We start from the raw sequence: 26,655 nt of genomic DNA on the forward strand, positions 1-26,655 counted from the left end.
AAACTGATGTGTATGAAAGTGCAATACATAAAACACATAACACAATGATTATAACACAATGAAATTAAATATTCTTATCAAGCCATGACAGCAAACTTCTCCTCCAATAACTTGAGATGAATAGATTCAATATTTATTTTAAACATAACATATAATCTTATTATTAAAAAGGTTTTAAACTAGTGGCATCGCAGGAGGAATTTTCAGTCAGGTAGTCTCAATGTAACATTACCAAAACATTACAAAATCAGGAAATACACAAAGGTCTTGAAAAATAACCCTCCCCAACTTCATAAAATACATACAGACCTTTCACAGCATTAATTGAGACCTATACAGTTTTGCTCTCTCAACAACCTGTTACACAATCAAAACTAAATATTTAAAATATTGCCAGCCACCCTCAAACACAAGTTAGAATACAGCTACAGGCAAACCAGCACTCACAAGTCCATAATCCTAACCCTGATTTCAAATAGCTTCACCATGCACACAGTTCACTACTGCATGAGTCTCTCACTGTCTCTCACATATTCAAATTGTTCATATCTCATCTCCTATGAGTGTGTTTTTGTGCTTGTGTTTTGGATTGAATTTAAACAGTAAAATGTAACTACCATCCAGACATTTCAGCATTCCATGACAACGTGACGTATCTGGTTTCAGTGTGGATGGGTAGGTGGGTGGTAGTGGAGGCCCTTGGTTTCTGGAGAAGCTGGAGATCTGGTCCTTGGGAAACTCACATGCAGGTGGTCCCCTCTGGGGTACAGCGCAGCTGTTTCTCAATAACACAACGTAAATAGGTGTACCTAGAGAGGAAGAATGAGGGATAGAATGAGGGAGAGAGAAAGGGTGTATCAAGATAGAGCAGTGGTTCCCAAACTGGGGTGCGCGCACCCCTAGTGGTGCGCAGACTGACCACCGGGGGGGTGCGCGAGAAAATGTTTGTAATGGCGGGGGAAAGAAAATTGTCTCAATATTTTTACGTATTTAAGAGAGGTAAACTTCACATGCCAAAGTTTTATTTCACGTTACAAGCTGTAAATTACTCATGATTTAATTTCATTTTACAAGCACGTCTGTGTCACAATAGCCCCGCCCTGTTGATATTAGGCGCTAAGACGGCTAAGTGATAATTCATTCATTTATTCTTTGCTTACTACGTTCATCAAAATGGACACCTGGTTAAAAACGGGCACTTTGAAGAAATCAAGGGACAGTAGGAGTGAGCCATCTACGTCCTCGGCATCTTCTGTAGAGATGTGCACCGACCACGGCGCTGAATATATGGAGAAACCTGACCAAACAGACTCAGAGGATCATGGACGGGGTGAAGAGGCGGGAACAGAGAAACCTAACAGATGTGCTGAACAGGGAAACCTACCAGATGTGCTGGTCAAGAGAAATAGACCTACATTCGAGAGTGAAAAAATGTCAAGTAAGAAACGCAAATACAGTGACAGTTACATTGGTTTCGCGTTTACATGGATTGGTGATGCAGAAAGTCCAAACCCGCAATGTGTAGTCTGTTGTGAAGTTTTAGCTAATAGCAGTCTCAAGCCCTCATATATGGTCCGGCACTTACAAACAAGACATAGTCAATCACAAGACATGCCTGCAAGTTTTTTCCAAAGAAAATTTGAGGAACTGCAGAAGAAGAAAACAATTATCCACTCCCATTCAGGCTTAGGGACTTCAAAAAATGCACAGAAAGCTTCATATCTGGTAATCTACCGCATAGATAAAAAAGGTATGCCCCACACAATTTGAGAAAATCTGTGCTTACCCGTTGCCAAAGACATGGTGAACTGTATGCTTGGGGAGAAAGCAGCAAAGACGTTGGACAAAATCCCTCTCTCTGACAATACTGTGGCTCGTCGCATTGATTCAATATCTACTGACATCCTCAGCCAGCTAATAAGCAGAATAAAAAACTGTGAATTCTTCTCACTGCAAGTCGACGAGTCTACTGAACCTAGCTAATCTTCTGGTGTATGTCCGTTATTTATTTGAGAACACAGTTCATGAAGATTTTTTGTTTTGTCGTCCTCTTGTCACACGTTCAACAGGGGAAGATATTTTTTAATTTGATGGATAGCTTTTTCAGAGTAGCTACACGAAATTGACTGGACGCTCTGCGTTGGAGTTTGTACAGACGGGGGGAAATCAATGACGGGGAGACACAAAGGAGCAGTAGCTCTCATCCGAAAAGTTGCACCATCAGTTTCCTGGATGCACTGCAGCATCCATGAGAAGCCCTAGCAACGAAAAACATGCCAGGTGAACTTTTGTCTGTACCTCATGACGTCGTGAAAATCGTCAACTTCATCAAGGCTCCTCCGTTAAATTAATGGATTTTTTTGCACTATATGCAACGAAATGGGCAGCGAGCATGAAACACTTCTACTGCACACAGAAATGTGCTGGTTATCACGTGGAAAGGTCTTAGCAAGGATTTTTGAGCTCAGATGTGAAGTTCAGGAATTTTTTGTTCACAACCCGTTTCACTTGTCTTCATGCTTGCAAGATGACATCTGGCTTCAGAAGCTGGCATATCTGGCAGACATATTTTCTACTCTGAATGAACTTAGTTTAAGTCTGCAGGGTCTTAATACCACCGTTTTCAACACCCAGAACAAAGTTGAAGCACTTATTAAAAAGCTTGTTTTCTGGGCCAACTGGATAAATATTAACTCCACTGAGTGCTTTCCTATTCTATCAGAATTTTTGCAATCCCGGGAATCTGTGCTAAGTGATTGCGTCAAAGGCCTCATAACTGAACATCTCAACCAGCTCAGCCAAAATCTGCAGACTTACTTCCCCTCCTATGGACCAATCTCAGACATGGATTCGGAATCCTTTTGATGTCACTCCTCCAATCCCACATCTCTCATTTCAAAAGCAAGAAAAGTTACTGGAGTTATCATCTACATTTACATTTAGTCATTTAGCATACATTTAGCCCTCCCTGAGTCACCACCTTACGGCGGTGGAGGGGTTTGCGTGTCCTAATGATCCTGGAAGCTAGGTTGTCGGGGGCTTTATGCCCCTGGTAGGGTCACCCAAGGCAAACAGGTTCCAGGCGAAGGACCAGACAAAGCGTGGCTCAAAAACCTACCGTGAAGAAAAAGAACAATGGTTCCCAGTTGCCCCTGCCCGGAAGCGGGTCACCGGGGCCCCCCCCCCTGGAACTAGGCCCGGGGGTGGGGCTCGATGGCGAGCGCCTGGTGGCCGGGGCCCGGCCGGGCACAGCCCGAAGAGACAACGTGGGACCCCCTTCCAGTGGGCTCACCATCTGCAGGAGGGGTCATGGGGGTCGGGTGCAGTGTGAGACGGGCAGCGGCCGAAGCCTTGGCGGTCCGATCCTCGGCTGCAGAAGCTAGCTCTAGGGACGTGGAACATCACCTCGCTGGCGGGAAAGGAGCCTGAGCTGGTGCGCGAGGTAGAGAGGTTCCGGCTAGATATAGTCGGCCTTGCCTCGACGCACAGCATCGGCTCTGGAACCAGTCTCCTTGAGAGGGGCTGGACTCTCTTCCACTCTGGAGTTGCCCTCGGTGAGAGGCGTCGAGCTGGGGTTGGAATACTTGTTTCCCCTCAGTTCGGCGCCTGTACATTGGGGTTCACCCCGGTGGACGAGAGGGTAGCCTCCCTCCGCCTTCGGGTGGGGGGACGGGTCCTCACTGTTGTTTGTGCTTACGCACCAAACGGCAGCGCAGCGTACCCACCCTTTTTGGAGTCTCTGGGGGGGGTGCTGGAAAGCGCTCCTCCCGGAGATGCCCTCGTCCTCCTGGGGGACTTCAATGCTCATGTGGGCAATGACAGTGAGGCCTGGAGGTGCGTGATTGGGCGGCCCCCCCGATCTGAACCCGAGCGGTGTTTTGTTGTTGGACTTCTGTGCTAGACACGGCTTGTCCATAACGAATACCATGTTCAAGCATAAGGGTGTCCATATGTGCACTTGGCACCAGGACACACGAGGTCTCAGTTCGGTGATAGACTTTGTAGTCGTGTCGTCGGATCTGAGGCCGAAAGTCTTGGACACTCGGATGAGGAGAGGGGCGGAGCTGTCAACTGATCACCACCTGGTGGTGAGTTGGCTACGATGGTGGGGGAAGACGCCGGTCAGGCCTGGCAGGCCCAAACGTAATGTGAGGGTCTGCTGGGAACGGCTGGCAGAATCTGGCAGAGTCTGGGGACATCGGGGGGGGCCCTTCTATCTCTGGGGCTGAGGTCGCCGAGGTGGTTAAAAAGCTCCGCAGTGGCAGGGCCCCTGGGGTGGATGAGGTCCGCCCGGAGTTCCTTAAGGCTCTGGATGTTGTAGGGCTGTCTTGGTTTACACGACTTTGCAACATCGCGTGGACATCGGGGACAGTGCCTCTGGACTGGCAGACCGGGGTGGTGGTTCCCCTCTTTAAAAAGGGGGACCGGAGGGTGTGCTCCAACTTTAGGGGGAATCACACTCCTCAGCCTCCCTGGGAAAGTCTATTCAGGGGTCCTGGAGAGGAGGGTCCGTCGGATTGTCGAACCTCGGATTCAGGAGTAGCAATGTGGTTTTCGTCCTGGCCGTGGAACTGTGGACCAGCTCTACACCCTCGGCAGGGTCCTGGAGGGTGCATGGGAGTTCGCCCAACCAGTCTACACATGTTTTGTGGATTTGGAAAAGGCGTTTGACCGTGTCCCTCGGGGGCTCATGTGGGGGGTGCTCCGGGAGTACGGGGTACCGGATTCCCTGACGGGGCTGTTCGGTCCCTGTACGACCGGTGCCAGAGTTTGGTCCGCATTGCCGGTCGTAAGTCGAACTTGTTCCCGGTGAGGTTTGGACTCCGCCATGGCTGCCCTTTGTCACCGATTCTGTTCATAACTTATATGGACAGAATTTCTAGGCGCAGCCAGGGCGTTGAGGGGGTCGGGTTTGGTGACCTCAGGATCGGGTCGCTGCTTTTTGCAGATGATGTGGTCCTGTTGGCTTCATCGGGCCGTGACCTTCAGCTCTCACTGGAGCGGTTCGCAACCGAATGCGAAGCGGCTGGGATGGGAATCAGCACCTCCAAATCTGAGGCCATGGTTATCGACCGGAAAAGGGTGGAGTGCAATCTTCGGGTCGGGGAGGAGATCTTGTCCCAAGCGGAGGAGTTCAAGTATCTCGGGGTCTTGTTCACGACTGAGGGAAGGATGGAGCGCGAGATCGACAGGCGGATCGGTGCGGCGTCTGCAGTGATGCAGGCTCTGCATCGGTCCGTCGTGGTGAAGAAGGAGCTGAGTCGAAAGGCGAAGCTCTCTATTTACCAGTCGATCTACGTTCCTACCCTCACCTATGGTCAAGAACTGTGGGTCGTGACTAGGGATGGGTATCGAGAACCGGTTCTTGTTTAGAACCGGTTCCCAGTGAATCGATTCCTTGGAATCGTTAGCAAAATTCCTTAACGATTCTGTTAATGATTCTCTGTGCCGTTAAACAATTAAAATGCTAAGTTTAATAATGAATTAAAAATCGATATGCTCAGTTTAATAATGGGACACGCGAACGTCTGTCTGAATAAACTATAAAAGTTTGCGCACGCATGCGCGAAGACGGACTGCAGCAAACATGGCAACTAGGAAGAAGCGTTCTAAAGTTTGGTTGTATTTCACACAACAAAATGACAACAACACCACTTGTAACGCGTGTAAAAAGTCTAGTTCGTCGAAGGGAGGAAATACTACAAATATGAAGCATTTGAACACACAGCATGGAATTAAGTTACTGGAACGTCATGTGTTCGATGCATGCAGCAGCGCAGCTAACGTTCGCGCTTCATCTCTAACTATCTAAGGTAGAGCTAAACTGCTCAAAAGTGATCACAACCACTTGTTACTGTGTGAAGCAATTTGCCTTTATTGTGTGTAGTCAATCTAGTTATCTTCTGTCCCGTCGTTTGAAGCATACATTTTAGCTCCGGCATTCGTCTCCCATTAGTATTGATCTTATTGATCATTTCACGTTATCGGGGCGGCGTGTGTTATCAGCAAACGTTCGCGTGTCCCATTATTAAACTGAGCATATCGATTTTTAATCCATTATTAAACTTACCATTTTAATTGTTTAACCTTTTATTAGTCCTGTTAAATGTGCCTGAAAACGCCTAAACAACATACCCAAAGTACATTGAAAGCTGTTGTTGAACTATTTGGAGTACATGCATGTAAATGGTCTCTTTTGAAAGGTGACACTGAAGTTATTTCCCCTGTTGTTAGGACCCCTGTAAGTCCTACTGGTGTTGAGTAATAGAAGCTTGAACACAAGGAAACTGAAAGTTTCTATCTCCGACTAGATTTTGTTTTGAAAACAGAGGCCTGAAGAGGCCTAGAGGTGATAGGTATTAGCTCATTTCAGAGCCAGTCAAAGCCAGTTTGAGAAATTCGTTTAGAACGAGTGTGTGTGTGGGGGGGTGCAGGACGCACAGGCCTAGTTGGCTGTAGAGGGGAACATCGATAAGAGAATCGATAAGGAATCGAATCGATAAGCAGGAATTGATAAGGAGCCGGAATCGTTAAAATCTTATCAATACGCATCCCTAGTCGTGACCGAAAGAACGAGATCGCGAATACAAGCGGCCGAAATGAGTTCTCCGCAGGGTGTCTCGGCTCTCCCTTAGAGATAGGGTGAGAAACTCGGTCATCCGGGAGGGGCTCAGAGTAGAACCGCTGCTCCTCCTCGTCGAGAGGAGCCAGTTGAGGTGGCTCAGGCATCTAATCAGGATGCCTCCTGGACGCCTCCCTGGTTAGGTGTTCTGGGAAGAGGCCCCGGGGAAGACCCAGGACACGCTGGAGGGACTATGTCTCTCGGCTGGCCTGGGAACGCCTCAGGGTCCCCCAGGAAGAGCTGGTGGAAGTGGCCGGGGAGAGGGAAGTCTGGGCCTCCCTGCTTAGGTTGCTGCCCCCGCGACCCGACCCCCGGAAAAGCGGTAGATGATGGATGGATGGCATTTAGCATACGCTCTTATCCAGAGCGACACAGTAAGTACAGGGACATTCCCCCGAGGCAAGCAGGGTGAAGTGCCTTGCCCAAGGACATAACGTCATTTTGCACGGCCAGAATCGAACTGGCAACCATCAGATTAATAGCCCGATTCCCTAACCACTCAGCCACCTGACTCCCATCTGATGGGAGACACAGCATACTGTTTAAAAATAAGTCACTGGTGGATTTCTGGGCTTTAGCAATGGTGGAGTATCCAGGATTGTCAAAGCAAGCACTTAAAGTGTTGATGCCCTTTGCAATCACATACATATGCGAGGCAGGCTTTTCTGCACTGACATTGTTGAAAACAAAACATTGACAAAGACTAGATGCTGAGAATGATATGACAGTAAAACTGTCATCCATTACCCTGATTTTGATGATCTGTGTGCAAACATGCAGGCCCATCCATCTCACTAAAAAAGGTAATAGTAATTTTTTAAATTGTATTTATAGCTGAATTTTTGAATGTTTTCTAATCTACAGTGAATATTTGTATTTAGTTATTGCAATAAAAAAAATTAAGTTTAACCAGAGTAAGGTGTTGGGGGGTGCTTGACAGGTGACAAACACTAAAAAGGGGTGCATGCTGCAAAAAGTTTGGGAACCACTGAGATACAGCAACTTGAGCAAGTTGAGAGAATAGTTAATATATAATTCAAGGGTATGAAGATGGATGTTTAATTAATGCATAGATGCAAGTAATATAATATGGAATTGTGAAATTACAGACACAGTATAACATTGCAGATATAAAAATATATATACATGTGTTTGTAGATGTAGAAATATATATAAATGTTATAGAATATGCTAGTGTACCTTCTTTTGAGCTTCTGCACCTCTCTGTCTTCCTCTTCCTTCAGCTTGGTGATGAAACTCTGCAGTACTGGCATCTCAAACTTGATATACTGCGCCACCTTGTGGTAGGAGAGGAGAATGCAGTCAGCAAACTAACTTTCTATACCTCATTCTCACTAAAACACACATTGATGTTTACCTGAGGGGGGAACCATGGGTTTAAACTATTATCCTTAAATTACAGAAAACAGAAGGTTGTGACAGATATGGTGGGGTTACACAGTAGAGAAGGACCCGGTCAGATTGGCTGTTGCAGTGTGTCTTACGTCATAAGTGACCTCCTCTCCTAGGTCCTGCTCCATCAGGAAGATCCTGCAAACCTGCTCACACGGACCCTGCAGTACTCTGACAACCAGGGGGTAGTCACAACGCTGCAGCTTCATTCGCTCTACAACACACAGACAATTTGGTTTAAGACACAAAACTCCTCTCATACCCCTTTTCCACCAGCATGAACCAGGTGCTTGTTCAGAGCTGGTGCTAGTGCCGGTTCGGAGTTGGTTCAAATGGCGAGTACTAGGTTAAACTTCCCTTGTGATGACTACGGGGAGAGCTCCACCTATGATCTCTCTCTGCCCTGAGAGTGGTCATGGGCTAGGAGCTGTGAATCTCTTTCTCTGTGACTGTTACTGTCTGACTGTCACTATCTATGTTTACTTTCTTGTGCCCTATAAAGATAGTCCGCTGGCCTTCAGAGCTGAGAGAGACATGACTCAGACCTAAGCCTGGTGTTGTGTCATTTATTGTCAGAAGTCTGGTTTTCTCTCCCAATCTGCAGATTGATAACAATTATAAAAATCCGGAAACTCAAATGAACTCTGTCACTCCGTTAATGAAGAGACGGACAAAACACTTTCTTCATCACTGGTTACATAGAATCTGCGTATGTATTAAATGTCTGTGGTTTGTATATCTCGAGAACCGTTCATCGAATCAACTTCAAACTTGGCAGGTGTGTCAAGTGAGAAGTTTGGATGAAATGAATGAATTTAGAATCAGAATGAAATTTAAACTTAAATGACATTTCATTACCTCACATTGCCGAAAACTTCGGAATACATTTTCCATTAGGCTCTATCTTGTTCATTCAACCACCTATTTAAGTTTAAACAACCAATTGGTTGCCTAAAAAATCTTAAAACAACATTCCGTGACACAACAGCGGTAGTATTTTGAAAATTATAACTGGCTACAGTTGAGAGTTTTCTCCTAAGCATTGGACTTGTTGGTCACGATAACGGTACCTGTCCCCCGCCTCTGATATAAGTGGTTCTAGACCAGAAACAATTTTGGGCTAAGTTGGAACCATTTTCCTGGTTCAGAGCCAGTTGAAACACAAAGAACTGGTTCAAGATTGGGCACTGGCTCTGAACCAGAACTCAAACTGCCTTTCTGGAAAAGGGGTATGAGGGACTGTTTCTGTGCAGATGCACTCTCACATAGTCACCTCCACTGGTGTGTACGAGGTAGAGTGCGAAGTCGTCTGGGCTGTTCTCAATTTTGAACTTGTTGAGGAGAACTCTGAGCACCTGAGGTGTGGTCATACAGCTGTTAATACGGACATTGGTCACTGACCCGTATGCAGGGGTGAAAACTGCAGTCTGAGAAAGAGAAACAAAGGGCAAAAGGTGTAAAAGTGGGGGAGAGAGGGAGAAAAGGAAGAGCGAGAGGAAGAGAAGGATGAGAGGGGAACGAAAAGGAAGAGAGAGGGAGAAATAGAGGGGCAATGAGGTTTATTCAAATACAACCTGGTAGTTGAATTTTACAGTGTGTAAAGCCTACCTTGTGGTTGTAGAAGTGCCCATTTATGGAAAAGCGGTGTCGTCGTATCCTTCTCTGGTCGCTAGATGACCGTCTCTGGCCTCCCCTCAAAACCCCAGCATCACTCTTTGTCCTCAAAAGCTGAGTGGAGCTCTCGTACTGCTCTGTTCAATCACAACAGAGGGAACAGGAGATCAGAACATGCTCTGAAATGTATTCTAACTTCACATGCTGCAAGAAAGCCAATATGTGTAACACAGTAAGGACTAGCCCATCAATATAACCTTACTGATGCTCCATCAATAGAACCGTACTGACTGCTCAAAAAGTATAACCCTGTACTGACTGCTCCATCAGTATAACCCTGTACTGACTGTTTAGGCCCCACCTTCCCCCTGGTCCTCCTGCACATCGTTGTCTTCTGGTTGGCTCTCTGGGGCTGTCACCTCCACAGTGGGCAGGGCCTGCTGTGTTGCCTCCACAATGGGTGGAACCTGCTGTGAAGCCTCTGTGTTGCTGAGTATAAAGTGTGTTTTTTTACTTGTTGTTTAGAAAAGAGTAAAGTCTTCATGAAAGAAGTGTTATGGTTACAAAACACAGAAAAACACAGAGAGGCTCAAACACAAACACACAGAGACTTAGGGCCAATCCCAATACTCCCCCTTACCCCTTAGTTTACCCCTAGCCCTTGGCCCTCGAAACTGAGGGGTAAGGGCTACATATCCCTAAGAAATGGGACGCCACTTGGTTACGGGTACATCATCTAGCACGTATCGATATCTCCAAAGAAAGTAGTGTTATGCACTGATATCAAACAAAATTCGCTGATAATGGAGTTTACTTAAAACTGTAGACATGCTAGTGAGAGAAATGCGGGACTGTTGTGCAAATCAGCACTGTAACATTAGCGTAGCAAACTAGCGATTTTTAGAAACGTTTCAATTAGGAAAATGGTTGCAAATATATACGTACAGGACTGTGTATAGCACAAAACAAGACTCATAATTTCTTTATCAATTAATTAAGCCGAAAATATTAAATTTATCGGACTCTCTGGATGATCTGGCCGCCATTGTTGCCGGTCGCGCAGTATTCACATAGCCCTAGGTTTCAAGTAAGCTCCCGATCTTACTTGGTTTTAAGGGGTGTATACCCCTTCGTCTTAGCCCTACCCCTAGCTCAAAAAGAGTATTGGGACACCACTAGCTCTCACGTGAACGCGCAAAAGTAAGGGCTAGGGGTAAGGGGAAGGGGTAAGGGGGAGTATTGGGATTGGCCCTAAATAGACTAAAGTAACAAGCTGACAAACATGTCACACATTCAATAACCACTCCCTTCCTCTCCCATCACACTCATATTCCATTATGGGTTAGGGCTAAACATCCTCTTCATAGTGGTTTAGGGTTATCCATCTTTATAAAGGGTTTAAAGGAACTCCACTGAACGTCTGATTAATTACTCACAATGGTGTGCATCTGGATAACAACAGATATGGACGAGCAGACAACACAGTGGCAACAGAGATGGACAAGCAGACTAGACAGAGACAACAGAACAAAAATACCAAACTGAGATAGAGAGGAGAGCACACACCCCAAGGTTATAAATACTGCGAAAGCGAGAAAGAGGGCAAGAGACACATACCCCTGGGTGTCCAAGGCACAGCCAGAGTGCCAGGATGTTGAGGAGGGAGGAGGTCTGATTCTCTCGTGGTCATCCTGCATCTGAAGTCTGATTGGTCGACGTAAACCCCAGGCGATATTGAGCAACCCCTCAACAATAAGCTCGCCCTCTTCCTGTTAACAGAGAAGCAAAGATCACACACACAGCTAGGGTTGCAACAAACGTTTATTTTGATAATTGACTATTTGATAAACGATTATTAGAATGATTAATGGACTAATTGTCGAGAGACGTTGTCATTCACCATTTAATTAACAAATAACTGACTGACAGACAGATGCATCATTCTGCCCAAAATGTACTTTTGTATGTCATTTGAATGTGGAACAAAATGAAGTTGAGTGATAAGACGTTTTATTTTTGGATAAACTATAATTAATTAATTAATAAAGTTATAGCAGGCAATTAAAATAGGTCTTGTGAGATCAAATGACTTGTCGACAACAGAAATATTTGTTGACAAATTTCTTGTTTTCAAAGTTGTCGATAATGTCAAAAAAAGACATTCAGCCCTACACACAGAAATGACCAATACTAGGAGTTAAGTAATTATCACAGCCGATATTCAGCATTTATTTTCAATATATATATATATATATACCGTATTTTCCGGACTATAAGTCACACTTTTTTTCATAGTTTGGCTGGTCCTGCGACTTATAGTCAGGTGAGGTGCAACTTATATAGCAAAATATATATAATTTAACATGTTTTTAAATGTTAATTCATACTGACTGACATGAACCAACGAGTCCAACGGATTCAGTGATGTGGAATGAGATCGGGAGCTTGGTGAACTGGCTTACCGGTAACTTGCTTGTTGGACTTGCTAGCTTGTTATGTTAATTTAGCCTATTCAGCCTCCCAGGTATGTTCTTTGTGCTATCGTGTAGCTGAATTACTTTTAATGTGTTACGTTAACATACCGGACACCTATTCAGCCTGTTGTTCTGTGTGCTATTGTGTAGTTGAATAACTTGCCTTTACAGATTAAATGTATGTTCTTGGTCTTGGATTTTATGAAATACATTTCTAAATAAATGCGTCTTATAGTCCAGTGCGACTTATATATGTTTTTTCCACTTCATGACATTTTTTGACTGATTCAATTTATACTCTGAAGAAACTTATAGTCCAAAAAATATGGTAGAGATTTTTTGTTAGCCTTTTTACGGCTTTATTTATTCATAGGACAACAGCTTCAGTGAGCTAGAGAGCTGTGTTTCGAAGGTAACTGCACACACACCTGCAGTGTTGCAGTTGCTGTGTTAGCTGTTGCTTGCTAGCCTGGTCCTAACCAGACCCTCGTACATTTAATTTGTACAGAGGGTCTGGGATCGCTCCATTGACAAGCGTTAACTTCCTTGAAGGCGGGTACTCTGTTGAAGTTTAAAACTATTGGATCTGCCCAGTTCTACAAATGTAGATTCTTCTGTTCTTTTCCAAGATAATTTGTTGCCACCATCTTTAAAGGCCTCATATTAACACGTATATTACATAGATACACACACAGATACAATACATACACAATAGCCTACACACAAACCTAACTACTTATTTACATATATAGCAACTTGTATGACAGGAGATGCATACATTTTCTACAGAAATTTAAACTCAGCGTTTACACGACAGATTTCCATGCTTGTTCAATAAACCATAAACAATTAATGAACATAAACGTGTGTAACGGTCATAAAGAAACGAACAGCTTACAGACAGTAAGCATGTATGTCTGCATGAAAATACATAAAATAACCTAAAATCTGCCATTTATCCAATTACTTTTAAATGTTGTATACATTTTTCTATCATGTCAATTTTCAAATGGTCCGCATACTTGAGGAATAATCCACAATTTCTGCTTGCAGCAATATTTATTAATACTATGCATCTTCTGCCATTGGAGTCTATGGCCTCCCCTAGAACTGTATGGTAATTTTGTTTTACATTTGGCACACTGGGGACAGTACACTGCTTCTTTTCACATCTGCCTCTTAAGCACTCTAGCGTCACCTATGCGTCAAAGTTAGAGTTGCGTTTACACATGTACCCCTTTAACCGTATGCCTGATTTTCAAAATTGAGGTACCATTGGATTCCCTGGATTTCCAAGTTCAATGCACTTCATGTTGTTGATTTCTGGTTATATCCCCAAAATTGTCACAGATCATCAAGCTGAACAAAAGTTGATAGAAATAATTTCGATTTGCACAACCGTTTGTCCGTTACAGCCAATCAAATGCGGTGTCGAAGGCGTCAAACAGACAGTGAGGTCATATCTCAACAAGTCTTTGAGAGATTAACACCAACCTTGGTATTTCGACTTGAAACCTTGTTCTGAGGATGTCCAAATAAATGTGTCACGTGACCACTGGGGGAAAAAATATTTGGCTGCTTGATTTAAAGTTTTAAGTTAAGTGGTGTCAAGAAATGTATTTTTCCCCCCAAAGCACAGTAAATGTTGTCTTTTGCCTTTATTTTGTTCTCAGACTGCACCAGAATGCTTTGATTACATATTAGAATCACAAAAAAAATCTTCTGGGGGACAATATCCTGCATCCTGGTTGCTCTATATGCAAGGCTGTGAGGAGAAAACCAGTTGCTGAAGTCTGGGTTGAACGAATTTGAAGGTAAAAGGACAACACTGGAATGACTTGAACTTGCTGGAAAAACGTAGCAACCGTTGGTCATTGGCAACAGACTGGCAACATTTCTAACCTAGAATCTAGGTTTCAGGTTCAAGACGGAGGAGAAACTAATCATGTGTGCCTGCACACCCAGTCCTGTTCAGACACTTACTTTAAGATGACATCAAAATAATAATTCATAGTGCAGGGTTGCCAATGTTGTCGTTGTCCCTGGTGAGTTTTTTATACTTAAATAATAAGATCATGCTACATCTAACCAGCGGATCATTTCTTGCAAGTGTGTCAAAGTGGTATTTTTACAGACTGTATTAACACTGTAGGCTTGAATAATAACCGAAGGCGTGAAGCTAGAGAGAGGATGCAATGGAAAATTTCCTACATAAGCTAGATCTACTGCTTCAAATTGAAAACGGAGACCATCTTTTGATTAAAGACACGTTCCTTAACCTCTGTTGTCAATGTCGCCAATAAAAAGTAAATACTCTTCAGTTACGAAGCATTTGTTTGTAGCTAGGTAATGAATGATAGTTATTAGACCGTATGTGACCTGGTTTCGCCGTTCTATTAGCAGCCATGATGACAGTAGCGTCACTAGAATGTCCATAACTAACAAAAGATCAAATATCGAATCTGTCCGCTGTTCTACATTGCCCACATAATTAAGTATATTTCATTCCAAGACTCTGCCAAAACCATAGATATCCTTTATGTGTCTGTGCGGTCAGAAATACAACTCCTTTGGCAGTTTCAAAAACGTTCATGGTGCGTGTCTGTTAGTGATGGGAAGTTCGGATCATTTTACTGATTCGGTTCTTTGAATCTCGTTCAGTATAATGAACGAATCCTTTTTCGAGTCATTCGTTCAGGGGGGGGGGGGGGGGGCTATCCGTCCACTGCAAACACGTATCATATTCTCATGTAGGTTAGTGCATGACATGTGCACCAGCAGATACTATTTTAAAAGAGTTACAATATGATACATTAAAATAATGTATCATGACAGTTGTATGATTCGGTCATTTATTATCACACTAGCATTTAATTATCACGGCAAACAATTACACTGCACTAAACTGTAAGTGTAAATGTAAAGTGAAAATAACAAAACCAGTCAGTATGATGACTGGAGCGAATATCATTCACGTCTTACTAAAACAGCGGCCACGCGAAAGGGAATGAGGAAACTGTTTCCTCTACTAAAAAATACAATGCGGGTCAGGTGAAAAAAGGATCCAAAGACTCGTAGAAAGACCCGAGTCGGGAAATGAACTAATCATTCGTTTCCTCTAGCTACCACTACAGAGCCTATGCAGGTCACGTGAAAAATGATCCAAATACTCGTACCCGAAGACCGAGTCGGGAAATGAACTAATCTTTTATGTTTACTTGGACGAGCCTATGCAACAGTCCCGATGCGCGGCCACGAGAAAATGAACAAATCACTCTTTGAGAGGACTCGTTACTCCCGAGTCCTTAGTCCTTACAAGGTTCAAAAGTCCTTACGTTAAAAATGAACAAATCGTTCACGAACGACACATCACTAGTGTCTGTTTGGTTGCCATGGTGATGGCGCAGCTATGATAGCTAACTAGCTAGGCAGAGAGAAACACGTCCAATCAATAAAATTATATATTTTCCGAGACCCAAGACTCTGTCGAAACCAGAGATGTCCTTTATATTTCTGTGCGGTCAAAAATACGACTCTACCGGCAGTTTCAAAATCTTGTTCTTTTTGCTTTCTCCGACGATTTTGTCACCAGATTTGCATTGGTCTCTATGGGGCGAGAGTTGGACTTTGTCTCGCTTTCGTGGGGCTCTGAACAAATGTGTACGTCTGTTGGATTCAACAGACAACTGTCTACGACCAGCACAAAATTAGCTATCTATTGATCCAAAAACGAAGCATGAAGAGCGAAAATTGTGGCAATGCTGGCAAACTAGAAATATTTTTTCAACGACATCCGAAGCTCAGGCCTCCACTCTAAGCGTTTCAGTCTGCACTCTAGGGTTTCACGTACACGCCCATGTAAATCTCAGAAACGGTTTGAAAAAGTCATGAAACATAATCAGTGATATTGAAAAAAGTTGAATAGATTTCAAAAAGCTGAATTATTTAAAAATAGTTTAGGGTTTTGTCAACATTTTAAAGTTTAAATGGTGGCTCTAGCTGAAATATTGAGGAAGAAGAAGGATTTGGAAGTTGAAGAAGTTTAAAGAAGTTTGAGAGGATTTGAAAGAAAAATCCATTGGAAACCCATGTTAAAAATATTATGAATATTGATTTATATTAATTCAGGCATAAGAGGTACAAAGCTGAAAAGTCATAGCACCCATGGCCTGAAACTGCTGAATTTTTTGATAGCTGAACGGTTTTAATAGCTGAAGATTTGAAGGCGCTGAAAGGTGCCACGGAAGAAATAGAAGAAAAATAATAAGTTGATTAAAGATTCAAAGAACAATACTTGGAATGTTGAAGCAGCATTCCAACAATAATAATAATAATAAAGAGAAACAGGAAAACAATAGTGAGAATGCTTAACAGCATTGTGCTCGCCGAAGGCGTGAGCACACCCAATAAACTACAAATTTGCTAAATAGCAGGTTAGTTATAACAGGGAACTTAAATGTAGTTGAAAAAAAACTATTTTGCAACATAATCTTGGTTAAAACAACCAGATTTCCAGTTTAATTTCTACCCTGCGCATTCCTCTTTCACATGCACACAGCACATTACTTTTATTTTTTTACTGCAGGGCTATTGAGGCCACATACCCTGCATGCACTGTGCATTCCTCCATCATATGCATAGATCATTTCTAGAAACAAAACATTTGAAGGGTCAGATGTCGGTTAGGGAATCGGGCTATTAATCTGAAGGTTGCCGGTTTGATTCCTGGCCGTGTCAATGACGTTGTGTCCTTGGGCAAGGCACTTCACCCTACTGGCCTCGGGGGGAATGTCCCTGTACTAAGACCCTGCCGCTACGAGTGTCTGCTAAATGACTAAATGTAAATGTAAGCCATACTACTGCATTCGAGCCAAAGGACTACAGCCAGTACCCCCCCCCCTTCCCTTGAATTATCAAGTTCTACTCACAAATAAATCAATATAAAAAATGTATATATAGATAATTATAAAAAAGAATTGCATGCATGTTTGCTTATGACCAAACAAAATGTTTATTTTAACATTTATGCTTGTATATGATACAATGTGTATAAATTGGTCAACATTTCTAATTAATTCCCTTTAATTCACGTAAATTCCTGTTAAGATTTCAATTTGGAATATTTCCAGAAAGAGTTTAGCTTCCCATGGAAAGTTTCCGTAAACTCCCTGCACTTTTGAAGATTTTGTTGAAAAGGTATTTTATTTAAACAGATGCTTAAAGACATTTCAACAAAGTTGGTGTTGGAGTGTGTGTTATTCTCAATGTTCAATCCAAGATGTTTTACTGTAACATATATAGGTTAGAAAAAAAGGTATTCAGTCTCCTTGATGAGGTTACTAATAATCTGTCCCTTAAAAAAAAATGGTCACACTAATTTTGTACAGTAATTATACAGTCTTGTGTCAGAGTGAATCATTCAACAATTCCCAATAGGGGATATTTTGAACTGGATCAGAGAGAACCAATGAGTGGGGGTGAAGTCCAAGGAAAATATAAGGAGAGTGCAATTAAGACAGCACCTCAAACACACACACCTCTCTGTGTCTCAGTTGCAAATTCTGGCCTTCGTAGTAGAGGTTGTAAGTTTTGAGATGGGTAAGAAGAGTTGCCCTGGTGACAAACAAGGGAAAAATGTATATTTATGGATATATCTGGTCTTCCTAAACTTAGCCCTGCTACATCAATGCATTACAAAGATTAGATCAATGCATGTTTGTTTGTTTTTAACAATGTATTTATTGATTTTAAGTTTGCAAATCACATCCAATTGTACAACAATAGAGCAATACACAGCAAACATTTTCACCCTATTCCCCCCCCCCCTCCCATAATAATAAAGTAGATCAATGCACAGTTACTCATTTAACAGCATAGTGATCCAGGGTTTCCCGCAGCACTTTGCTGTTAAGGCGGTCGCCTTAGCAACACACGCCTGCCGCCTTAACTACGTTGTTTTTTTATTGTAGCTTTATTGAAACCCTGTGATCATATAATCTTGGAATTATATATTCTATAATTTTCATGCACACAAATGCAGATAAGAGGGCATTTATATTGTATTCCAGTGTCTGTGTACAGTCCTTACTTGCTGATGAACTTGTTCTCTCCAACCCGAACCCCGTTTTGTGTGTCATCCATCCTTAGTTAGCATGAGTAAAGCTGAAAGAGAAAGACAGAAAGAAAGAGGAGTCATTTGTTTTATTAGAACATAGGGTTCTGTTAAAGTGTCTCGTGTATCCTCATGACCAGCAAGTAGCAGTATGTTGCCTCAAGCATAACTGCAGAAATCTGGAGACTTGAGGAAAATCAGGAGACTTATTTGAGGCAGGACAGGAGTCATTGAAATAGACAGCTCTATCTACAACATATTTTCTCTATAGCACATTACACAACTGTATACATCCTCTTTCATTCTCTCTTACTGGAACATATCCCCAAGCACAAACCAAGTTGTAAGATGTAGCAAGACAGCTGCACACCATACTCTTTGTCTTCCTCTTTCTACTTTTCTCTTCTTTCTCATCATGTCTCTATACATCATACACACAGAATTAGCATAACAGGCATTCTGCCATCTCCTAGGGAGATGTCCTTCCTGAAGTGTGCATGGAGGGGCAACACAGAAGCTTCTGGAACTAGAGTAGAACACGTGCAAGCCATGCTGGATGCACACGGGCCACCACTTGCCCGCTGCAAAAACAAACATGCAACTGTGTTATAAGACTGACAATTGTCTTGATAGTTCTTAACAGCTCAGAATCACAAGTCCATCATGCTCACCTATATGCACTCTATTAGTACATGAATACAGTACCTTTTGGATATGTGATCGTTCATGGAGGCTGATCAGGCAAATGGGGGGGGGGGGGGGGGGGTTGGGGTACAACTTGGCTTTAAGCTTTACCAGCATCATGTCCAAATACACAGACAGAACTATTGTGTGTGGTAGTTTTTGTCTTGTACGTGTGGCAGGAGTTACAGATGAAGGAGAGAGTGGAGAAGTTGAGAGGATAAGCTCATTTTCCTGTTTCGGAGGCTGTGTCACACAGGAAACTGACACTACAGTGAACACTTCCTCAATTCCAACGACACAAGATAAAATATTAGAAAGATAAACAGACATACAATCATTCTGATATCATATAGATGTGAAGAGTCAGTGACATCGACAGAAATGACAGTCATAAACCCCTAACACTCTGAACCATGCAACAGCAGTGTTAAGATTAAACCTAACTATAGTTTTGCCATTTCTATAGCAACTCCAAATCTGAGCTCAGTCATACAGCACATAGGTTCGTATGGTGTGGGTGTGTGCTTCCCTTCATCTGTGTATTCACGTGTGGACTTATTTAGCTATTTTTGTGGGGACCATAAGTCCCCTTCAAGAAACAAGCAAAACATTTTAATTTGGGGAGACAAGAGGGGTAGAATTTTTTCGAATCCATTAATTAATGTTAGAACTGCATTACGGGTTAAGGTTAGGAGTAGTTTTAGGGTTAGGTTTCTGATTACGTTTTAGTGTTAAGGTTGGGGAAATCAGGATTTGAGTCCCCACAAGATTAGCACTAAAAACTTGTAAATGTGTATTCATTTTCAGCTGGTTACGGAATCGTGTCAGTACTCGCTATTTTATTCGGTAACATTACACACCCATCAAAGATAAAAATGAAGCCATTTCATTGTAAATCTGGCTATCCAGTTAACCTGCGGCTTGGAAAAAAGGTCTACAGCACAGATGCCAGCCTGGTTGTGTGTCTGTGTTGAGTACCTTCGCTTGTTATGTAACTGAAAAAGAGTAGAATAAACACACGACTGTCTGCTTCTTCACTTCCTGCAACGTGCTATGGATACATCGGGACTATAAAAAAAGCCTATGCTGCTGTCAAGGTGTTTGAGAAGGTTGATCAAAAGAATGACACCGATCCCTTATCGACAACCTACATTGCTTTTATCTAACATCTAGTTTCGACGACTTTACCTATTCCTGTTTATCATATCCCGGATGCTGTAAACAAATGTCGTTGTTGACATATGGCTAACGTGTAAATCTCAACAAGCTTTCCTTCCGGCAAAACATTAAACACTGGCAAAAGGAAATGTAAAAGTGCGACCCTGATAAGCATCTGTAGGAATCCTCGAGTTTGGCCTACATAGACTACTTACAATGCAGTGCTGGCCTACTGGTTCCTGATCGCAGAGCGAGTTTGTATAATATTTGTAAAGTAAGCTTCTTTTTGCACGGTCTCCAACTACGTCCAAGGATCCGTTAACCTCACTCCAGCTGCTCGTTCCCTTTTCTCGCGTCGAAACTATCGGTAAATGGTGTGCGTACTGTGGCTTGCGAGCATGCCGTGCGCTCGAGGAGAACACCATCTGTTGTAGCGATCTCTTGGCACTGTCCCGATAACCAATCAGCACTCGAACTGACGCCCCTTTGTTCGTGCTAGATGAATGGGTGGCTAGGACTGGAATCCCGAGAGCCCTTATACGTGGGTCAATGACGTATAAGGATTTTCAACAGGCTAATTTTAAAATACAATAAATATGATTTTTTATTGCATTTGTTCAAACATTAACAATGTTGTGTATATATGGATTTATATAAAACAATTATTTAAACTAATTTTAGTGTTTTTTCATGTTCATGAATTGGCCATGACCTTTAAAGATCCTGTAAAGTGGAATTAAAAACGAGTTTCAAGTTCACCACACCACAGAATAATGTGTTATTAACTACCCATCCAAATTCGAATGAAAAAAAAAACGACAAGTATGTTCAATTAGGCTTTGAAATCGTAAGAAAATCAGCAGTCTTCTCTGTTCGAGACTGGGGGGGCATGTCGCCTGAAGGAGCTGAAGCTCGGCCCCCTCGCTGGAAGGCGCCGCCTCTCTCAAGTAAGCTACCTACGACCCAGATAATGGACGCTACGTCAAGCCGAATAAAACAGTATAGAATTGGAATGTATTTGTTCAATGAGTGAAACATACAGATGCATATATTGAATGAAATGAAATATTCCCCTGAGCTGTAACACAGGAGTAAACATTTACAGCAGACAGCAAACAGTGAGCTCTCCAACTACTTCTTGCACATTACCATTTCACCAAAATACCATCATTCTACACCGAGAAGCCTAATATCAAGTTAGCGGTTTGCACTAATTATAGCAGAAATACCTCTGGAAAAGTTATCTAGTATAATTATAACAAGCACACAGAACTGAGTGATGAACTGCTGGCGGCGGTGGATGGTCCAGGTGCGACCGGAGGATGAACGGCCGGGGGGCGATGCTCGGTACGGCTTCGCGCTGCAAGAGAAGCCGTGTGTTGGTGAACCCCGTCTGTCTCTGGTCCATGTTAAAACTGTCCGCCGTGAAATGGTCAGTGGCGCAGAGGCGGCTGTTGGAGTTTATCCGAAGCTTTCCATGAGCGTGGCTCTTCACAAAATCTATCAACCTATTTTTCCTTTCATTATCAACTTAAATGGCGTTGCAGCGCAGCTGGAGTTCTTGCATCCAGGGAAGATGCAGTTGCGGGTGGTGGGAGACATCCTGAAGCTAGCTAGCTAGCTGATGTAAGATACAATAACAGTACAGCAGGAGGAGCCATTCAGTGATCTGACGTAGATGGGGCGAAATGACGTAGATAGGGCATTTTTTGGCTCCGCCCATTAAAACCTGATCTGAAAACGGAAGAGAAACTGTTCTTCGGTCTAACTCCACATTTCAGTGCGACAAGGTTTTAGCGCTTTGCACATGCTTTCAGGAACTCATTTCACACGTATATAATGTACTTAGAAGCAAAACATGGAATTTACTTTACAGGATCTTTAAAAATGGCATGTGGTTCGACCGTGAAATATTTAAAAAATGAACATATTTCCTTTACCTATTTACATTTATTTTACAAGTTCTCAGGAATATGAAGTCTGTAGAAACAAATTATCTGGATTTCTTCTGAAATTCTATAGTTGTTGATATTTGTTTTTGTTCTATAACATCACAGTCACCTACCTACATGTAGTTAACATACAAATTTTTCCTGTGAATTGCACAAAACTGAAAAATATGTCTAAACAATATAATTCCCTTAAGCATACTCGATCAGAGATTAATATTTTAGCCTCAGAAATGACATATTGCATTTTCTTTTTAATTCAGTTATTGCCATTACTGGTCGCACCACATGATGTGTGGTCGCACCAAATGAAAGGGCAACCATATATTGTCAAAAATCAATAGATTAGGAAGAAATAAGTTGCATGCAAAAATCTAAAACTGATTTGTAATCAAATCTAACTGTTTTTTCAGTGAAGGCAAACATTTAGTTTTCATTTCCACAACATACCATTTTCGTTAAAAAAATTATCACAAACCGCTTAAGAGAATAGACCATTCATGGCATTTTGTAAACATTTCATGAAAGATTCAAAGAACAACAATGATTGTTGGAAAGAACTACCCTGGAAATCCAGTTCTCACAAGAGCACAATTTGAATTTGCTCAGTAATGATGCTCATTACCCATGCCCTTGGAGCCGAGCTTCACCAATCACATTGGTGTATCTGATAGGCGGGCCAGAGGCAAGCTAAACAAATGACAACAGCGCTGCGATGTCGAAGTCTGGAATCAGTCACTAAACATTGGTTGTAGTGTTATCCAATTGTGTGCAGTGATATTTTCAAATGCATGCTTGGTGCCGGCCCTCGATTTGGGCCATTTTCATTACTCATAGCCAGACCCTTAATCTTTCGGATTTGGGTTTGGATTTCCAGGCAAGGTACTCTGCTCTTTGCCTGGCTCCACCCTCCTACGTACTTCCGCTCAATTTTCATTTTCCTTCATTGCTCCGTCTGGGTTTGCAATATATTAGCCGGTTTTCTACGCCCAAATTTTTGGCGGTCAAATTAGCGAACAGAGGGAGTGACTGAGAACGATGATGTTGATGTTGTGTGCTAGTTTGAGTTGGCAACGCTGCCGAATATCCATAAGTTAAAGCCGGAGCATGGTGGGCCATGATGTTGTGGCCCTCCTCCCCACGGGGGAGGAGGGCCTCCCCCGTGGGGAGGAGGGCCTCCGTTTGTGGTGAAGGAGCTTTCTCCGTTTGTGGTGAAGGAGTTGGCTAAGGCTAACATTAGCTATTGGTTATGGAAGATCCAGAGTGGCTCTGGGCAGATCCAATAGTTTTAAACTTCAACAGAGTACCCGCCTTCAAGGAAGTTAACGCTTGTCAATGGGGAGAGCCCAGACTCTGTACAAATGAAATGTATGAGAGTCTGGTAGGACCAGGCTACTCTGCTCTTGCTGCAGGATCGGAATTGACGCGTTCCCTGTTTACTTTACTTGGCATCAGCATCTGATAAAATGGATTAAAATAATATATATTATTATTATTATTGTTCATATTATTATTATTATTAATACAATGAACATAAACCATTGTCTCTGAAATACATTGTGAAAAGCTTTAAAATCTTGTTTATAGAATATTAAAATGAAGGGGAGTCAGGTGGCTGAGCGGTGAGGAAATCGGGCTAGTAATCCAAAGGTTGCCAGTTCGATTCCCGGTCATGCCAACTGACGTTGTGTCCTTGGGCAAGGCACTTCACCCTACTTGCCTCGGGGGGAATGTCCCTGTACTTACTGTAAGTCGCTCTGGATAAGAGCGTCTGCAAAATGACTAAATGTAAATGTATATAAACCATCAAAAGAAAAGAAGAGCACAAAACCTGTCGATATTGGATATATATCAGTCTTGGAAGGCATGATTCAATGGTCGCACCACATGATATTTGGTCGTACCACATCAGTCAAAATTTACAGACACAGCATTGGCCGCCTAAATAAAACTAGCTAGTTTCTCGCAGAAGGACACTATGACATTTTCTATCAAAATATCCATTTGTAAAAATAAATTAAAATGTATTGTCTTTTTGAGGTCATACCACATGACATCCAAAAGTGGAAACTACATACCAGCCATTCAAAAAGTTATTTTCTTCAAAATATTAGAGAGGGTTATAAACCTGCTTGTTGCTTTCAAGGGTCCTTTGCAAACTGATGTATGATGCAACTTCCTGTCTTTCAGTGGAATTCAAAATAAAAGCTCCAAAATGGTAATTTCTTGATGGTCGCACCGCATTATATTTCATAAAATGGGCATAGTCGGACAAAGTTTGTTTGTATATTATGACAGAAATATCAATAAAAGAGCACTGTAATTTCATATAAGACTATGGGCAGAAAATAAATGTTAATACATTGAGCAAATTTTCAGAAGTTTCCAAAATAGCACTCATGCCTGACTGGTCGCACCACATGATATTTTGACACTTTCAGTAACAAAAGAATTAGAAATGCCATATGATTTTTGAAAAATGAATGTGGTTACATAAAGGGGAGAGACACTAAATATAAATGGTGTTTTTTTCTATGAATCTAGACCATTTTTAACTGGAGAAAATGCAGTCGGACAGTAAATTTAGGCGTCATGTCATTGACCCACATACACATTAGATGTGGGGAATTTACAATCAGGAGTAGGCCAACCTAGAAGAAATTCATAAAAATGCACTTTCCCATTCTATAGCCATAAATTACAAAATGGGAAAGTGAACCACACCATTAAACAGCAGTCAGGGGCGCCGCCAGGAATTTTGGGCCCCATGACAAAAACAATCAAATTGGGCCCTCTCTGCGCAGCTGTTGTCACAACAAATCTAGGACCTAACTGTCCCATCAAAAGCTTTACATAACTCGAATTAAAAGCTTGCAACTGTCTTGCTTCTTGTAGTTCATAATAATCAATATTTACTGCTGGTGATTTGTAGCCTACATGCAAGTCTGCATGTGTACGTACATCATCATCATCTCTGCAGGCCAGTGCCCTCACAAAAGCTTCCCTGCCCCTGTCAGTCAAATCTGCTGGCCACAAACCTGGGTCAACATCCTCTTTATGACTTCTGTCTTCTTCCACCATGCATCTCTCATCCTCATTATCACTGTAACTTTCTTTCCCTTCTTCCTGTGCTTCCACACTTCTTCCTCCTTCTAGCTCTACCTGAGAGGGCCCGGGCTCTGTAGGATGTACACAATGCATGTGATATATGCGTTTATACAGTATATATAAAAATATGCCATATACCAATAAATGACACTGACACCACAGCACATTGACCCAAATTACGTACAGTTCTGTATCACCACTACTTGATTATATACGTTAGATCCAATAGTTTTTTTGGTGTGTGTGTGTGCAAGCTTCTCAAATAAATTGCCCTTCATGGTGGGAATAATAAAGTCTGTATCTATAGATGTCAGTTAACGGCCATAATTCAATCTAAATTAACGTATCAGCGCGCGCCTTATACACGATGTGGCTTATTTTCCGAAAAATACGGTAATCAGATAGACGAGAGATCAGTTCCCAATTTAGCCTAACATTGTGTTTACATCTGTGTTAGTAGGTATAATAAATAATACCTGCACTGTGTACTAGCTTGTACACTGACATTCTAAAATTATACAAAAGAAATTATCACACAGATTTAATTTGGTCTTGTTTAGGCCAATTCCAAAACTTTTCTTTGCTATTAGTTAACATAATATATATGAACATAAATATTATACTGTAAATTTGTAATGTTGTTGGGCACCAAGTTATTTATATTTTTCAAGTCAATTTCTGCTTGATTTCTGCTACCTGTCAAGTGTAATTGCAGTGTTTTTTTGGGTGTGTAAATTCACTTTGTTTTGTAAATAAACTATGCACTGTGTTATCTTTGTAACACAGAAATGCTATTATAAGTCCCTGGTGCATGAGCTTTTATAAAAAAAAATATTTAGGATGTTCCAACACTTATAGACCCATATTATACTGTATATATTAATGAAAACAGTGACCCAAGACTCTGGACCCCCTGAAGTAGCCTTGGCCACCCCTTGGCCACCCCATGTATAAAACTCTAGTTCCGCCACTTCGCCTGCAGCCGACTGCGGCGCTGCATGAAGTCAGTCCATGTCGAACGCACCTAATACCACAGACTACTGGCTACCCACCTTTTTTGGTAAAAACTGGGTTACAGATTGAAAACCTCTCCTTTGTCTTTCCTATCCCTCTTTTTTCTCTGACCTTCTTTGAAAACCTGATTTATGTTTACTAGGCGACATTGTGATCACTATTTCTGGCGACTAGAGCGTCTACTGTCTGCAACTAAACACTGTCAGTGATAAGTGCGCTAAGGCAGGAACAAACCATTTCATTCCGATACAGGGGGGTGGTCAGTCAATATTAACTACTTACTAGTCAGGGGAGTCAGGTGGCTGAGTGGTTAGGGAAGCTGGCTAGTAATCAGAAGGTTGCCAGTTCGATTCCTGGCCGTGCCAGATGACGTTGTGTCCTTAGGCAAGGCACTTCACCCTACTTGCCTCAGGGGGAATGTCCCTGTACTTACTGTAAGTCGCTCTGGATAAGAGTGTCTGCTAAATGACTAAATGTAAAATGTAAATGTACTAACCGAGAGTGAGG

The 26,655-nt window shown here is 42.3% G+C and overlaps 1 protein-coding gene across 2 annotated transcripts; it reads right to left on the bottom strand.

Annotated features, from left to right (window-relative positions):
- Positions 1-120: 120 nt before the first annotated feature.
- Positions 121-20,550, bottom strand: rassf2a (Ras association domain family member 2a). Of its 2 annotated transcripts, none has more exons than XM_062451169.1 (10): positions 20,293-20,550; positions 18,212-18,285; positions 17,661-17,736; positions 11,267-11,418; positions 10,011-10,138; positions 9,644-9,786; positions 9,309-9,462; positions 8,128-8,249; positions 7,843-7,920; positions 121-809 (listed from the first exon to the last, which is right to left on the bottom strand). In XM_062451169.1, the coding sequence occupies exons 2-10, from the start codon at positions 18,262-18,264 to the stop codon at positions 783-785; spliced, it is 933 nt and encodes a 310-aa protein (XP_062307153.1). In that variant the 5' UTR covers positions 18,265-18,285; positions 20,293-20,550; the 3' UTR covers positions 121-782. The 2 variants fall into 2 exon arrangements, with proteins under 2 accessions (XP_062307153.1, XP_062307152.1); XM_062451168.1 differs by having other exon boundaries at positions 7,823-7,920; positions 20,293-20,547.
- Between the last annotated feature and the right edge of the window lie 6,105 nt (positions 20,551-26,655).

The sequence above is a fragment of the Osmerus eperlanus genome, chromosome 25 (genome assembly GCF_963692335.1).
Source record: "Osmerus eperlanus chromosome 25, fOsmEpe2.1, whole genome shotgun sequence".
Classification (NCBI taxonomy): domain Eukaryota; kingdom Metazoa; phylum Chordata; class Actinopteri; order Osmeriformes; family Osmeridae; genus Osmerus; species Osmerus eperlanus.

Bases quoted from the DNA above. Each gene is read 5' to 3' on its own strand.
- rassf2a (XM_062451168.1), bottom strand. From the start codon at position 18,264: ATGGATGACACACAAAACGGGGTTCGGGTTGGAGAGAACAAGTTCATC. The intron at 10,139-11,266 runs GTATGTGTCTCT...CTTTATACTCAG, and splicing joins TGTGCCTTGGACACCCAGGG to CAACACAGAGGCTTCACAGC. The intron at 8,250-9,308 runs GTGACTATGTGA...TGTGTGTTGTAG, and splicing joins CCTCGTACACACCAGTGGAG to AGCGAATGAAGCTGCAGCGT.